The sequence below is a fragment of the Vipera berus genome, assembly GCF_964194415.1.
Source record: "Vipera berus genome assembly, chromosome: 1".
Lineage (NCBI taxonomy): Eukaryota > Metazoa > Chordata > Lepidosauria > Squamata > Viperidae > Vipera > Vipera berus.
In genome coordinates, this window is record NC_138202.1 from 51,196,138 (window position 1) to 51,212,104 (window position 15,967).

The window sequence follows — 15,967 nt, forward strand, 5'->3', positions numbered from 1 at the left end:
GTATACTCTACAAAATATACACAGATAGTTTTTATTGTAGCTTTTCCGCACTGAGTACATTTCAAATATGATTGAGCTGAACTCCCAGCTAGTGTGTCGCAATGCAAAGTCAAGGAAGGCTGATTTTAATGTACTTGTGCCCAAGCTACCAAAGGCATATCAGTAAAATTCAAGTAACATGTCCCTAGTGATAGAGGCTCTATAGCAAGTCTGCCAATTCCTTGGAAATAAGGTTTCTTAGTTTATGACAAGCAGTCTCCATTCTCTGAGACCAACAGCAGTTATGGTATTGTGTCTACACTTTAAATGGGGAATTGGGCAGAAAGGGAAGAATTAAATCTTTCTTCTTTAAATCCTCAGTTCTCCTCAGGCACAAATTCCTCCCCTCTAAATGCAGCATGGCTATTTATAAGCAAAAATATACTTACTACACAACATTGCCTTTGCTAATTTAATGTAACATCCAATTTAATGAAGTTTATCCCAAGTTAAATGTGTAGAGCAGGGACAATTAATGTGTGCCTTTGGATAGTGCTGAATTCCACTCTCCACTGAGTTTAGATAGCATGGCCTATTTAGAAAGATTATAATCATTATAGATCAATAGCATCTGGAGTGTCAAAAGTTACAGGCAATTCTGAAGTGTAGTATTGTACCGTTACTGAGTCAATCACTGAAGAGTCTAAACAGCAATTCTCGGTGCTTTCAAAAGCATTCTTGTTTAAGATTTTTAGGTGAAAGTTTAATTTTCAAGGCTTATATTTAGGATGATTTTTTTCTCCCTGCCCTAAATCAAACTTGGTTTATGCAAATCAGGTTTTCTTCTGAGCTCTAGAGAGATCATTCCTCGCTTGGGACTAGTATTGTCAACCAGAGTAAAGATGGAGGGTTCACTTCTCAAAAGGATTATCTGAGGGAGGAGCAATTCTGAATTGTTGAACTGATCCAGCCTGAGTAGAGCAGCTAGACATTGTGGATATCCATGATCCAAAACTATGTGGATATCCATGATCCAAAACTATGTCTTCTCTTTACCACTGTATAATTCCTATTTCATTAAAGGCAAAGAAGCCTTGAGTTATGAAGTTCTTCAGAACACGGTAATGTTAAATGATGCTGGAAATTCTGTTTCATTGCACTGATATTTACTGAGACAAAGAGTATCCTTGGTGAAGCTCAGGAGAAAGGAAAATTTTGGTTTGTGGTTAATTTCTGTTCTATACACTAATCAGCTGCTTTTTATTCCAGCATTAATACATTACATTTTTCTGCTAATGTTTTACACATGTGGAGGCAGTAGGAACATTATGTGGCAGATACTATGTCCTTGGTTTGATTTTTTTTGTTTCTGAACTTCTACTGAGCTCACCAGTCTCTTTTTTCCAGTGACAATATTTCTTCAGTTTTTGAATTCTGTTATCTCAGAAATGGCTGAAGAACATAAAAGTCCAGGTGGCTCCTCCATTGGAGAGAAATGGACTTGTCTGCTTATTCCAACTGAAGATGTCATCCTGACCTGAGGACTGCTCTCTTTTAAACTTGGTAGAGAAACCCACAGTTAGTCAAATTTCTGTTTTCTGTCTTTTTGTTTCATTTACTATTGTAGAACAGGAAAACATTTATCAGGAAAAACCTGTTCAGTACAGCAGTTTAGTATTATGCAGTGTGTTTTCTCCATTTGTAACATCCATTAAGTTAGGAACATTTCACTTATTACTTACAGGATTGATAGTTATTCAAAGCATAAGAATCCTGTGAAAAAAGAGGGTGGTGATTTTCTTCAAATCACCTTTGAACTTTCCCTTCTACGTATTTTTTAAAATAGCATTATTCATCACTTAGAAATTTTCAGACTGCTCCATTGTAGGTCTTACAACACAGTTCAAGAGAAAAGTGCACAATGCATTTGAGCCAGCAACTAACAGAATGTGCTGTGAGAAACAATGGCCTAATGCACACTGAAGAACCTGTGTGTCTCTAGCTTACAGTATCCCTCACCTTCCATGATACTCTCTGGGATTACAGTACATCTCTACTGGAGGAAAGGTACACAAATTCCTGACCGTGATCTAACTGGTTAATGTTTGAATGCAGTTTAACTAGACGAAGTCTTGTTCTTATAGTCGTGGCTTTGAAAGAAAACCGAATCTTTCCCATGCACGTGTCTAACAGAAAGCAATTCTGCAAAGCATATGTATTATTTAGTTGTCTTCTTTCCAAATTTAGGCATGTGACATCATGCCAGCTGGCAACTGGCAATCTCAAACGTGCTAGTGCAAAAAGGACAATGCATTATTTAAGGACAGAGACTTCACCTCTACCTGCCACTTCATCCCAGTTTCCACTATCAACTTAATGCCACTGTTGATGTGATTAGAGAACAGTCAGGTGTTTAAATCTGGTTCTTCTTCAATTGTACAAATGATTCCCCTATTAAAGAAAAAAATATACGGTTGACATAAGTTAAACCTTTCGCCTTTCCTTAAATTGTCTGATGATCAACTTTTTTCCTATCCCTGGTTTATAGGAAACTGGGCCAGATTTTTATACACATAGCTCTACCTATTAGCACTAGAAATCCCGTTTCCCCTTCTCCCATATTGAAATCTGTTGTTGAACCAGGAATGGGAAAGTGTCCACCTCATCTGATCCAAAATAATGCAAAATTGGAACATAGCGTTCTTCTGCTTGCTAAGCTAGAAAGTAGCCAAATGCAGGCCTAGAAAAACAGAGATAAGTTAGGCTTGTCACTTCAATCGAATTAGCCGGGAAATCTTTCTTACAGGCAATGGATTTGGAAAAAAGCAATAACTGCAGCAGAAGCATTATTCGATCATTCAGAAAACAGAGGCGTTTGGTTCTGCAGTTGGCAATATACTGAGATTTGCAGTGATTGTGAATGTATATCCAAGGATGCTCAGCATTCCATATGTCTTTACCCCTTTCACTAATGGTTTATAGAAAGGATCGCAGCTATTATGGACATTGCACTGATCAAATCAAAACAGTGCTTTCTTTCTTTTTGCTGCCATGAGAAGATTGCTCAAGCTAGAGAAATATCTTCAGATGGCAGTCTGTCAACCTGGAGCAGAACAGAGGTAACGTATAGAACATGCTGCTAAGCAGCTGCTGTATAGGATAGAAATAACACTATCTCTTCAGAACATCTCAGTAGTCTGTATCTGTGCTCAACATCTCAATGTTTTGCATCCACCATTTTAACAGCATGACCCAGAGATATCAAGACTTAAAAAGGCCCGTCATCCATCTGCCTGACTGGTTCTGGTCCAAACTACAACTTCAGGTCTTTCCCCCAAACTATCTGGTATAGCAGCTCGGGGCATTTTAGATTTTGGGTTATGATGCTTCTTTCCAGCATTCTGACGATTCAACACTTCTGCCCATCTGTCTTTGGTTTGGCAGGGCAAAATCAATGATAATGTGTTTGGGAGTCCAGCATGGGTCCGGTTCTATATTTGCCTTCTGTGTTTTCCAATTCTGTTTCAAAACTTGGCAGGCCACCCTCCTCCATATTCTCTGCTTGCTCCAGGCGGCCCCCCATCGTGCCATAAGACTGATGAGCTGGGGAAGCTGCTGGCGTAAGACTTAATTCTGGCTCTTGAAGCACAGTGGCCACAAACATCTGAAATGAAAAAAACAAGACGGTTAAATTCTGGGTCTTTTGCCTTTCATCTCTTTGGCTAACAAGGTAGGTCACTCCTTTAATACAGACTCTCCCCACTTTTCCAAGTTTGGCAACCGTATGGCAGCAATTATTGCTTGTGGCTTGTGAAGCATCTCTGGAACATTAAAGACTTCTGGGGCACATACCTCGACAGGAATCTGTATAAGTGCAACTTAATAAATGCAACTATACAACTGCAACTGTCATAGCTGTGTAAGACTTATGATAAATTATGAATGTACTTACATTCGAATTGGGTGTGGAAGAGATGCTACTTGTTTCTGTATCGTTGAAAGCTCCATCAGACTGCTCTGACATCTGTTTGCAGATGGAGAAGAATGTAAATAGGATGTAAGACAAAAAAGCAAGAATGTTTGTTCTGTTTGGAAGTCACCCCCCAAATCTAAACAATCTTAGAATTAAAATTGAGAGTAATTAAATAATGAAATCCAGTCCCAGAATGCTTGATTGATCCAATACTTTTCTATCTATATAGCAAAGTATTTCCAGCTGATTTGTCTAGTTCCTGTTTTTCCCTCCCATTTTCAATGAAGAACTGAAGAGCTGAAAGAGCTTCTTAGAGGAGAAGCGAATGTCCTCAAAGAAAAACAAAAAATTCCAGTTGCCTCATGAAAAAGCATCTTTGGGACACCCCAACAACTATTTTCTTACAACATATCATGATGGAATGTCTTGTTAATCAGAAGATGCAGGATAATTTCTGAAACTGACGGCAACATTTTAAATTCTGAGACGCTGCTGTTGTAGCATTAATTTAGCCTACCCTTACATGAGACAATCCAGATGTATTCAGATCACCAGATTTTCAGTCACCATGGCTGTTGGCCATGTTGGGAGGAAGTTGGAAAATTGTTCCAACTTTTCTATTGATAAACTGCAGGATGGATGCTGCGACACTAAAATGCTGATCAAGTTTAAGAAGCATTACCTTTAACAATAATGTATAAATGCAGCCCTTTCACAATCCCTGTGAGCAGAGCATGATAATCTGATATTTGAGTTATTTTGAAAACCTCTTTGAACAAAAAACTGTATGCTGAGATGTAGGCAACTTCTGAAGGTTTGGAGGACCAGAGTATTTTGTATTTGTATTTGTATTTTATTAAATTTATATACCGCCCTTCTCCCGAAGGACTCAGGGCGGTGAACAGGGCATATATAAATAGAAAATACAAAAATTAAAAGAAAATTAAACAATTGCCCAAATAAAAACAGTAACAGTATAAAAACCCATTAAAAACCCTAACGTCCCCCATCAGGCCAGGCCAGCTTGTTCAAATAAATGGGTCTTCAGACCGCGCCGGAAGGAGCGAAGGTCCGGTGCCGTCCGGAGCTCGACCGGCAGCTGATTCCATAAAGCCGGAGCGCCCACAGAGAAGGCCCTCCCCCTGGGGGCCACCAGCCGACATTCTCTGACCGGAGGCACCCTGAGGAGGCCCTCTCTGTGGGAACGAGTAGACCATATGTTGTTACTAGAAGGAACAGGACTAATTTCTTTGGCCCTTTGTTGGTGGGGATGTGAAATGGAGTAATAAAAAATAATAATAGAGTTGGAAAGGACCTCAGAGGTCTTCTAGTCTAACCATCTGGGTCCTTAAAAATTTCTGCCCCAGAGCAATTATTTGAAAAACAGTTACAAATTGCTTACGGTATTTTTCCATTCAATTTGGCCAGCACATCTCAGGTGTTAGGGACTATATGTGATCCATGGGTCATCCACCCAGTATAAATTAGCACATAGTTTATTATTATTATTATTATTATTATTATTATTATTATTATTATTATTATTATTATTATTATTATTATTATTATTATTATTATTATTATTATTATAACAACAACAACAACAAGAGTTGGAAGGGACCTTGGAGGTCTTCTAGTCCAATCCCCTGCTCAGGCAGGAAACATTATACCAAATAATAGAATAGAATAGAATAGAATAGGAATCTGGAAGGGACCTTGGAGGTCATCTAGTCCAACCCCCTGCTCAAGCAGGATAACCTATACCATTTCAGACAAATGGCTGTCCAGTCTCTTCTTAAAAACTTCCAGTGTTGGAGCACTCACTTCTTCTGGAGGCAGGTTGTTCCACTGACTATTTGAATAGCTTGACTACCTCTTCATTGTGGCAGCCCCTGAGATATTGGAACATTGCTATCATGTCCCCCTGGTCCTTCTCTTCATTAAACTAATACCCAATTCCAGCAACTGTTCTTTATATATTTTAGCCTCCAGTCCCCTAATCTTCTTTGTTGCTCTTCTCTGTACACTTTCTAGATTCTCAACATCTTTTTACATCGTGGTGACCAAAACTGGATGCAGTATTCCAAGTGTGGCCTTACCAAGGTGTTATAAAGTGGTATTAACACTATGTGACCTTGATTCTATCCCCCTATTAATGCAGCCTAGCAGTGGGTTGGCTTTTTTGGCAACTGCAGCATGCAGCTGGCTCATATTTAAGTGATTGTCCACTAGGACTCAAAGATCCCCCTCACAGTTACTACTATTGTGCAAGGTACCCCCTATACTCTACCTGTGCATTTGGTTTTTCTTGCCTAAATGTAGAACCTTACTTTTTCACCACTGAATTTCATTTCATTAGATAGTGCCCAATGTTCAAGTCTGTCAAGATCCTCCAGCCTATCTTCTGGAGTTTGGCTATTCTTGCCAGCTTGGTGTTGTCTGCAAATATGGTGACTTCCCCATCTATCCCCTCATCCAAATTGTTGATAAAGATGTTGAAGAACACTGGGCCCAGAACAGAGCCCTGGGGCACCCCACTACACACTTCCTTCCATGTAGATGCAGTTCCATTGAGGACCACACGCTGAGTACAGCCGGTCAGCCAGCTACAAATCCATCTAGTGGTGATGCCTGTCTAACCCACATTTTTCTATCTTATCAAGTAGTAGGTTGTGGTCTACTTTATCAAATGCCTTACTGAAGTCCAAGTAAATTATATCCACAGCATTCCTCTGGTACATAAATTTTGTCACCTGGTCAAAGAATGCAATAAGATTTGTCTGGGATGATCTGTTTTTGACAAACCCATGTTGGCTTTTGGTAATGACTTTGTTTGCCTCTAGGTGTTCGCTGATTCGTTGCTTGATTATTGTTTTCAGAATCTTCCCAGGTATTGAGGTCAGGCTGATAGGTCTGTAGTTTCCTGGTTCTATTTTTTTCCTTTTTTGAAGAAGGGAACTACTTCAGCTCTTTTCCAGTCCTTTGGTAGTTTCCCAGTGCTCCTGGATCTTTGAAAGATATAGTCCAGTGGTTCTGAGATCACATCTGCCAGTTCCTTCAGAACCTTGGGGTATAGTCCATCTGATCCTGGTGATTTGAACTTGTCTAGGGTGGACAGGTGCTCACTTATCATTTTCTTGCCTAACTTAACTTGTGTTTCTAATCTGTTTTTTACGGTACTGTTTTTGATAGTTTGGACTGTTTTTTCCCTTTGTGTAAAGAGGGATGCAAAAAATGAGTTCAGCAATTCTGCTTTCCCCCTGTTGCTTGTCACCTTCTTGCCACTTTCCCCCACCAATGGACCAATCATTTCCTTAACTTTTTTCTTGTTTTTTACATGTTGAAAGGAGCTTTTTTGTTATTTTTTATTTTTGTTGCAAGTTTTAGTTCATTTTGAGCCTTAGCTTTCCTCACTTCATCTTTGCAGGCACGGGCTATTTGTTGATATTCTGCCTTAGTTATATGCCCCCTTTCTACTTTTTATACTTGTCCTTTTTGTCTTTCAATTTATCAGAGTTCTTTATGAACTCTCTTTATGAATATTAATCCACAGTGTGATTCATTTCATTTTGCATTAGTACGTTATAGGAGTTCAGCTACTGTGGTTTAATCAGACAAGTAATGGTTAATGTTTGAACTCACTTATATTCAAATTTCTATTAATTAATGACACTTACTGGTTTTAATGATAAACTGCCTCAAATTTCTATTAATGACACACTGGTTTTAATGATAAACTGCCTCACAAAAGTAGTTGTGAGGAAGAAATGGGGATGGGACTATCATTGGCGTGTTGTTTTCTAATCTAAACCTCTGATAAACAAAGCAGATTAAAAGAATGAAAGAAGAAGAAAGTACATTATTTATTTATTTATTTTTATTTTAATTCCATTTATATCCCGCCCTTCTCCGAAGACTCAGGGCGGCTTACAAGCTTAGCAGTAGCCTTCATTCTATGTACATGCCTGCTTATTAGGGCTTTCACACACACCCCAAGCGGCATTATTACAAAGTCAGCTTAATTGCCCCCAACAATCTGGGTCCTCATTTTACCTACCTCGGAAGGATGGAAGGCTGAGTCAACCTTGAGCCTGGTGGGATGCGAACCTGCACTAATTGCAGGTAGCTGGTGTTACTTAAGGAGGCATTAGCCCACTGCTCCACCATGTTAACACTTTTGGGGAAAAAGTATTTTATGAACACTACACTGACTTGAAATTTAAAAAAGAAAGGAAAACTTGTGTGTGATTCAATCTATTCTTAATGCAGTATGACAAAAATATTCTTTAGAAAACTAATGTAGCCAAAAAGGAATAATAGAAAAGTAAACAATCAAGAAATCTACCACAGAAACAGTAATGCCTATCTACCTATACATAAACACAAATCTGGTACTTTATACATACTTTTTATATTGCTTTTTATAATTAACTGGAACTTCACTAAGTTTCTGAGATGTTTGGGGAACCACAAAGAAAAAACACATAATTGTTTGAACTTTGACTATTTCACTGAGTACATCAAAAATTGCTTCCCAGAATGGAAACAGTAGGAGTTCTGGACCTGTAGGCCCTTTTCTGTCTTTAAAGATTTTTATCATCAATATGTTATTTGGCATACTCAGTGCATACATTTGTTAATACTGGATTTCTAACTGTTTAGGAATAGATGGGGCATTCATCCCAGAACTGCATTACAAGAAAAAGGAGGGGGAATAGTTATAAAATAATAGTTAGCTATGTGTTATTACATCCAGAAATTAAAATTAGAACCATGTCTTCATGCTTTGCCTCTCTAGTGGCGACTAGTCACAAACAATTATAAGAAACAGCCACAAAGATCCAATGTTGTTGTCAGCTGATTTCCACTTGTACAATAAAAGGTTTCCGAGCACTACACCGGCCTCGGGCTCAAGGTAGGGGCGGGGGAGTGGCGGTGTTATCAGGGAGACCTTATGCCCGCGGGAGACCACCGTTCCTCAGATAGTCGGGTGTGAGTCTCTCTTTTTGAGGTTTGGTTCGGGGGCGCAGTTGGGCTTGCTGCTGGTGTACGTTTCGCCTAGTCACACAGCGGCAGCCCTGCCTGAGCTACTCGATGTCCTCTCCGGTTTGGTGATTGAGTTCCCCAAACTTCTAGTTTTGGGTGACTTCAATCTACCATCCCTGGGAGGGTCATCTGAGTTAGCTCGGGAGTTCATGGCTTCCATGACGGCCATGGACCTGACGCAGGTAATTTCTGAACCAACTCATGAGAGAGGCCACACCCTTGACTTGGTTTTCTTATCTGGACGGTGGTTCGATGATCTTGGTGGGGGCTCTCCATTTATTATGCCCCTGTCATGGACCGATCATCACCTCCTGCGGCTGGTCTTCCGTTTTGCCACCCCCCGCCGTGGGGATGCGGAACCAACTAGATGGTACCGCCCCAGGCGCTTAATGGACCCTGATGGGTTCCAGCCAGCGCTGGGATCCCCACCTGCCTCCGTCGCTCACAGCTCGGCGGATGCCTTAGTGGAAGCCTGGGAAAGGGCAGCCACTGAGGCACTGGACCGAGTTGTACCCTTGCGGCCCCTGACCCGGTGCAGATCCCAACGAGCTCCATGGTTCTCCGCGGAGCTCCGGGAGATGAAGCGTCGGAAACGGGGCCTAGAGAGCTGTTGGAGGTCCAGCCGATCCGAATCTGACCGGTTGCGGTTAAGAACCTATATTAGGTCTTATCTCGCAGCGATGAGGGCGGTGAGGTGTAATTACTTCTCTTCCCTCATCGCGTCCGCAGATAATCGCCCGGCCGCCCTGTTTAGGGTGACTCGCTCCCTCCTTAATCAGGAGGTGAGAGAGGATCCCTTGCAGGGTCGTGCCGAGGAGTTTGGTCAACATCTGTCGGATAAAATCGCTCAGATTCGGACCGGTTTGGACTCCAGCTGGGCAGAGTCTGACGAGCAGGACACGGGCGGTCTTGTCAATGTTATCTGGGAGGAGTTTGACTCTGTGACCCCTGATGAAGTGGACAGGATTATGGGGAGATTGAGCTCCACCACATGTTTATTGGACCCGTGCCCTTCTTGGCTGGTTTATGCAGCTAGGGAGAGGACACGAGGCTGGTTCCAGGCAGTTATATCTGCTTCTTTGAGTGAGGGTAATTTCCCCACCGTCTTGAAGGAGGCGGTGGTGAGACCTCTCCTCAAGAAGCCTGCCTTGGACCCAGCTGTGTTGAACAACTTTCGTCCAGTCTCCAACCTTCGCTTTCTTGTGAAGGTTGTTGAGAGTGTGGTGGCGCATCAGCTCCCTCTGGTCCTGGATGAAGCGGATTATTTGGACCCGTGCCAATCGGGTTTCAGGCCCGGGTACAGCACGGAGACGGCATTGGTCGCTCTGGTGAATGATCTCTGGAGGGCTCGGGATAGGGGATATTCCTCTGTCCTAGTCCTATTAGACCTCTCGGTGGCTTTCGATACCATCGACCATGGTATCCTGCTGCATCGTCTCAGGGGATTGGGAGTGGGAGGCACGGTTCTTCGGTGGTTCTCCTCCTATCTCCTGGGACGCTCGCAGTCGGTGTTGGCAGGGGGGCAGAGATCGACCCCTAGGTCTCTCGTTTGTGGAGTGCCTCAGGGGTCGGTTCTCTCGCCTCTCCTGTTCAACATCTATATGAAACCGCTGGGTGAGATCATTCGTGGTTTTGGAGTTGGGTATCATCAATATGCCGATGATACCCAACTTTTCATTTCGACCCCAAACCACCCCAGTGATGCCCTCTCTGTGATGTCCCGTTGCCTGGAGGCGGTTCGGGTCTGGATGGGGAGGAACAGACTTCAACTCAACCCTGACAAGACTGAGTGGCTGTACATTCCGGCATCCCGGGACATTCAAAATGTTCCATCGCTTTCTGTGGGGGGTGAGTTTTTACCCCCCGTGGATAGGGCTCGCAACTTGGGAGTCCTCCTAGATTCACGGCTTACCTTAGAAGACCACATAGTAGCCGTGACTAGGGGGGCTTTCGCTCAGGTTCGCCTGGTGCGTCAGTTGCGGCCCTATCTGGACCGGGATGCCCTGTGTACGGTCACTCATGCGCTCGTGACCTCTCGTCTTGACTATTGCAATGCTCTCTACATGGGGCTTCCCTTGAAGACCACTCGGAGGCTCCAACTGGTACAGAATGCGGCCGCGAGAGTTGTCTTGGGAGTTTCCTGGTACTCCCATGTTACACCTTTGCTCCGCGAGCTGCATTGGCTACCAGTTGTCTTCCAGGTGAGGTTCAAGGTCTTGGTGATGGTTTTTAAGTCCTTACATGGCATGGGTCCGGAATACCTTGGGGACCACCTGCTGCCGGCGTCGACTCCCCTCCGCCCTGTGCGTTCCCACAGAGAGGGCCTCCTCAGGGTGCCTCCGGTCAGGGAATGCCGGCTGGTGGCCCCCAGGGGGAGGGCCTTCTCTGTGGGTGCCCCGGCTTTGTGGAATCAACTGCCGGTTGAGCTCTGGATGGCACCGGATCTCTGCTCCTTCCGGCGCGGCCTAAAGACCCATTTATTTGAACAAGCTGGCCTGGCCTGATGGGGAGTTAACTTAGGGTTTTAATATTTGTATATTTTTATTGTTTTATTTGGGCAATAATTTAATTTTCTCTTAACTTTTGTATTGCTGTATTTTTATTATATGCCCTGTTCACCGCCCTGAGTCCTTCGGGAGAAGGGCGGTATAAAAATTTAATAAACTATAAATTAAACTATAAAAGTTTCCCTTGTTTATCTCCCTTCTTCCCTGTCTCACCAAATTGGCTTCAGAGAGTCTCTCAAGGTCTGGAGTATTTATTTATTTATTTAATTAATTAATTTCTATGCCGCCCTTCTCCCGAAGGACTCAGGGCGGTGTACAGGGCAATAAATACAATAAAAATACAGTTTACAAAAGTTAAGATAAGAATCAAATAAAAAAGCCCAAATTACAATAAAAATTGATTAAAATTAATATTAAAATACCCCAAACCCATTAGACCAGGCCGGCTTGTTCAAATAAATAAGTTTTCAGGTCATGGCGGAAGGAGCGAAGGTCAGGAGCCGTCCGGAGCTCAACCGGTAAACGATTCCAAAGGTCCGGCGCGCCCACAGAGAACGCCCTCCCCCTGGGGGTCACCAGCCGACACTCTCTGACCTACGGCACCCTGAGGAGGCCCTCTCTGTGGGAGCGCAGTGGACAAAAGGAAGTTGATGCCGGCAGCAGGTGCTCCCATAAGTAATCCGGACCCATTTCATTTAGGGCTTTATAGGTCATCACCAGCACCTTGAATCTCACCCGGAGGGCAACTGGAAGCCAATGCAGCTCACGGAGTAAAGGTGTTACATGGGAGTATCGGGAGACCCCCAACACAACTCGCGCGGCCACATTCTGCACCAGTTGAAGCCTCTGAGTGGTCCTCAAGGGCAGCCCCATGTAGAGAGCATTGCAGTAGTCTAAACGAGAGGTCACAAGCGCATGAGTGACTGTACGCAAGGCATCCCGGTCCAGATAGGGCCGCAACTGGCGCACCCGGCGAACCTGGGCAAAATGAGTAGAATTGAGGGACTGTGATGGGAAAGAAAGACTGATCCATGAAGGTGTCCCATTGGATACTGTATAAGCCAAGAAACGAATGCACTGTTACCTGATAGCTGGAAGGTTTCCTTGGATGAAACTTCTTCAGGCACAAACCAAAGAAGGAAAAGGGAATGGAGCAGAGAAGAACCACACAGGTGAAAATGGTAATGGGACGAACAGTGCCTACAGCATTGGGGAAGAGGAAAAACAGATTGGCACAATGCACCCATTCTCACTGCCTCCTCTGCCTACGGTTCATGGTAGACTAGCAGCTGGCAGCTCAGAGGCCTTTTGTGTTAGGAAGAAAGCTCATCCTATCTGCATGATGGTTCTCTACATACTATTGATTACTGCTTCTAAAAATAACCTTCAAGGAATGATTGCTAGCTCCTTATTCTGTTCAAGCCTGCCCACTAACAAATTCATGTACCACTTTAAATATGCCTTTCAAATACCCGGGTAGGACTATTATACCATTTAAGAACCAGTGCTTCCTTCTGCACCACACTACCATTAAAGCTGCTCACTAAAATGAGCTGCAAAAGGACAGATCAGTTGTGTTCCTGTTTTCCCCAATTCCTAATAAACTATTTGAAAATGCAGACTTGTAGACCTCACTTAAAAGGTGCATTTGTATGCTGTGAAATTACTAGGAATTTCTATATCTAAACATTTAATCGCTAGTCCTCATTTAGCGATCACAATTTGGCACTGACAATTCAATCATTAAACTAAGTGGTCAGCTTTCCTTTGCTTTTCAAACCTGCAATGGTTGCAAATGTGAGGATTGGTTATAAAGTTACTTTTTCATCACCGTCGTAACTGCAAATGGTCACTAAAGGAGGCAGTCACTAAAGAAGGACTCTCTCAGAGGGAATCTGCCCCACCCAAGACAACTGGATGCTTAAGTTTTGGACCACCTCAGATCCTGCTGATTGTGCTCTCCTTTTTGTGCTTCAAAGAGTTGTTTTTGGTCCAGGATTATGCCAGCCACTCTGGCTCTTTAAAAGTCAAAGTTGTATGTAACAGTTATACAGTGAGAACTAACCAGGGAGTGTCATGTTTGTCATGTCTTAAATTGCTTTTCTGGCCCAGGCTCAGATTTGTTTTATCTGACCACTGATATGGCTGTGGCTCTTTCTCCTCTTCCTCAGGGTTATTCCTGGTGCCCATTACAGCTTGCCATGAAGAACACAAGAAATGAATGCTGCAGTTCTGCTCCAAAATATACACATGAATTCTCCTTTAACTCAAGTGTTATCTAATTCTCAAGTGCCTTAATTCATTTTGGGATCAGTTGTACTATGCGCAGTTCCCTGTAATAGTAGGAGAACATCTTTTTCAGCACCAAGTCCACAGAGACTAATAGGTTTTTGGCACATGTATAAGCACGCATCTGGCATGAACTCCTCACATTTTCAACGTGCATGAAATGACAGCTGATGAACCTGCCATCTTAGTTCTAAACTAAACCATTCGTATAGAAAAACTGAAGAGTTTTCACTCTCAGAAGTGCAATAAACATAACTCTGCATTCAGAGTTTCAAGAAGTCCGAGAGCTTAGCTGTAATAGATCTGCCTAAATAACAGAACAAAGCCTTTGGCTTGAAGGCTTTTCCATCTTGTCTGTCTTCTGCTGAATGGACTTGAATTCCCCAAGTTCTCCAACCAGCATAGCTGGAACTGCAGTCCCATACTTTGGAGGGTACAAGATTGGAGACAGTTGGTGTAGGCTAACTAATCCAAGTATACAGTAGCTCACAGAAGGCTCGGTGAAACTTCACTTACCTAGACGCAGAATGGAGAAGAAGAGCAGCCAAAACATGCAGAGAATGGGCGCTGTCACCACCTGGTTTACTGCTGCTGAATGGATACGGTGGTTCAGCCTGGTAGGGATGTAGACGTAGTAAATATTGTAGCGGTCAACCATGTGCTTCAGTAGCATGTACAGCAAACCTGTGTGAAAAGAGAGGGAAGAATTGGGGCATGAAAAATGGCCACTCAGAGGAGACAGCAGTAGCTGGGAGGATAACAAGGAGATTGGCCCAGAAATATTTTACAGGAAAGAAAAGGCTGGGAGAGACCACAGTTCAGCAGTAGTACAGCATCTGCTTGCATGTGAAAGATTTATTCACTAGTGACATTTGAAAGATTACCAAGGAATTGTGCTGGGGGAAAAAATATTGAGTAAATGACTCCAACAGTTGTATTATACCCTACCAACACAACAACGTCCTCATCCTCATCTTTTATTTATGTTCTGTAGCTCTTCTCTTGCATAAAAATTCATTCCCTGGGATCAATTATATCAATAAGCAGAACCAACCTAGAGAATATCATAAATACGTGTTTTCATTTTTGTACTTTTGTTCATTTCCTGTTAGGGCCTTTGTTTTAGATTAATATTAAAGGAGGAAGGATTTACCTGTTTCTCCTATACTACTTGCTTGGCAAAAATAAACAATTCTTTCCCTTCAAGCCCAGAAAAGCTATTATAGAAAAGGCTACTCTTCTTTGTAGTAAATAGCAATTCTGGAGTAAGATTGGCTAAATGTCAGTGGATGTATTTGTTAATAACATAGTTTAAAATTATTGCAATGTGTTGAAACCCACTTTTTGCCCCAAATAATTCTTATCGTATTTGGAGAAATTACTGCTACTCAGCTATCATTTCTATATTCTTTTTGTATATCATTTGTATATCATTTTACTGTCTATTAAAAGTGAACATAATAATGTACATTTCACTTCTATTTTATAGGTCAGCGGATCTCTACCTCAATAGCTTTTTGATTCCATTTACAGAAGCCCATTAAGAGATATCATCCCAAAGGCTGACAACAGCCATGGCTTCTATTTGCTTGTTTATTGGGCAGTGTTTCCTTAAATTACAACCAGCTGGGGTCCAGACCTATAAAGATGTTATTGACAACAATAGAATTTTTGAAGAAATTGTGCATCTACTTACCAAAGGGGACAATAATGGGGCAGGTAATACTATAGGTCATCACCACAGCAAATATGCAGCAAGTCCAGGCATACTCCAGTCCAAACTGGAACTCATAGGCTTGATTCTGGGGGAAAAAAGAGTAGTGCAACTTACCTTTAATTTTATTATGAATGAAGATAAATGAATGGTGATGGGATGGGAGAGCAATCTCAGGGATCCTGTGCAGTTAACAGTAGTTTGTTTTCTTTGTGCAGAGTTTGCCCTTTTTTCAGGTAACAACTCTCACATAACTTAAAAAAATATATTTATAGTGATTTCACAAGATTTCAATAATTTAACTAAACATTTAAATTACTGAATTTTAGAGGATCCAGAAATACTATCCAGGCTGGATGGAGGGATTTCTGGACATTGATGGGCATATATTACCAACTCTTGATAACAATCCTGTCATTAAACCATTTCAAAACCATGGCTCTTAGTAACAACAATTAA

General features: G+C 42.3%; 1 protein-coding gene across 11 annotated transcripts in view; it reads right to left on the reverse strand.

Moving 5' to 3' along the window:
- The window catches only part of TMEM63C (transmembrane protein 63C), a 97,146-nt gene continuing 81,179 nt past the window's right edge, over window positions 1–15,967 (reverse strand). For all 11 annotated transcript variants that reach the window (XM_081313360.1, XM_081313351.1, XM_081313356.1 and 8 more), the window contains 5 exons: window positions 15,491–15,596; window positions 14,311–14,478; window positions 12,590–12,705; window positions 3,932–4,003; window positions 1–3,643 (listed from right to left, as the gene is read on the reverse strand). In XM_081313360.1, coding sequence (XP_081169486.1) covers window positions 3,431–3,643; window positions 3,932–4,003; window positions 12,590–12,705; window positions 14,311–14,478; window positions 15,491–15,596 — 675 coding nt within the window. In that variant the 3' untranslated portion in view covers window positions 1–3,430. The remainder of the gene's footprint in view (window positions 3,644–3,931; window positions 4,004–12,589; window positions 12,706–14,310; window positions 14,479–15,490; window positions 15,597–15,967) is intronic.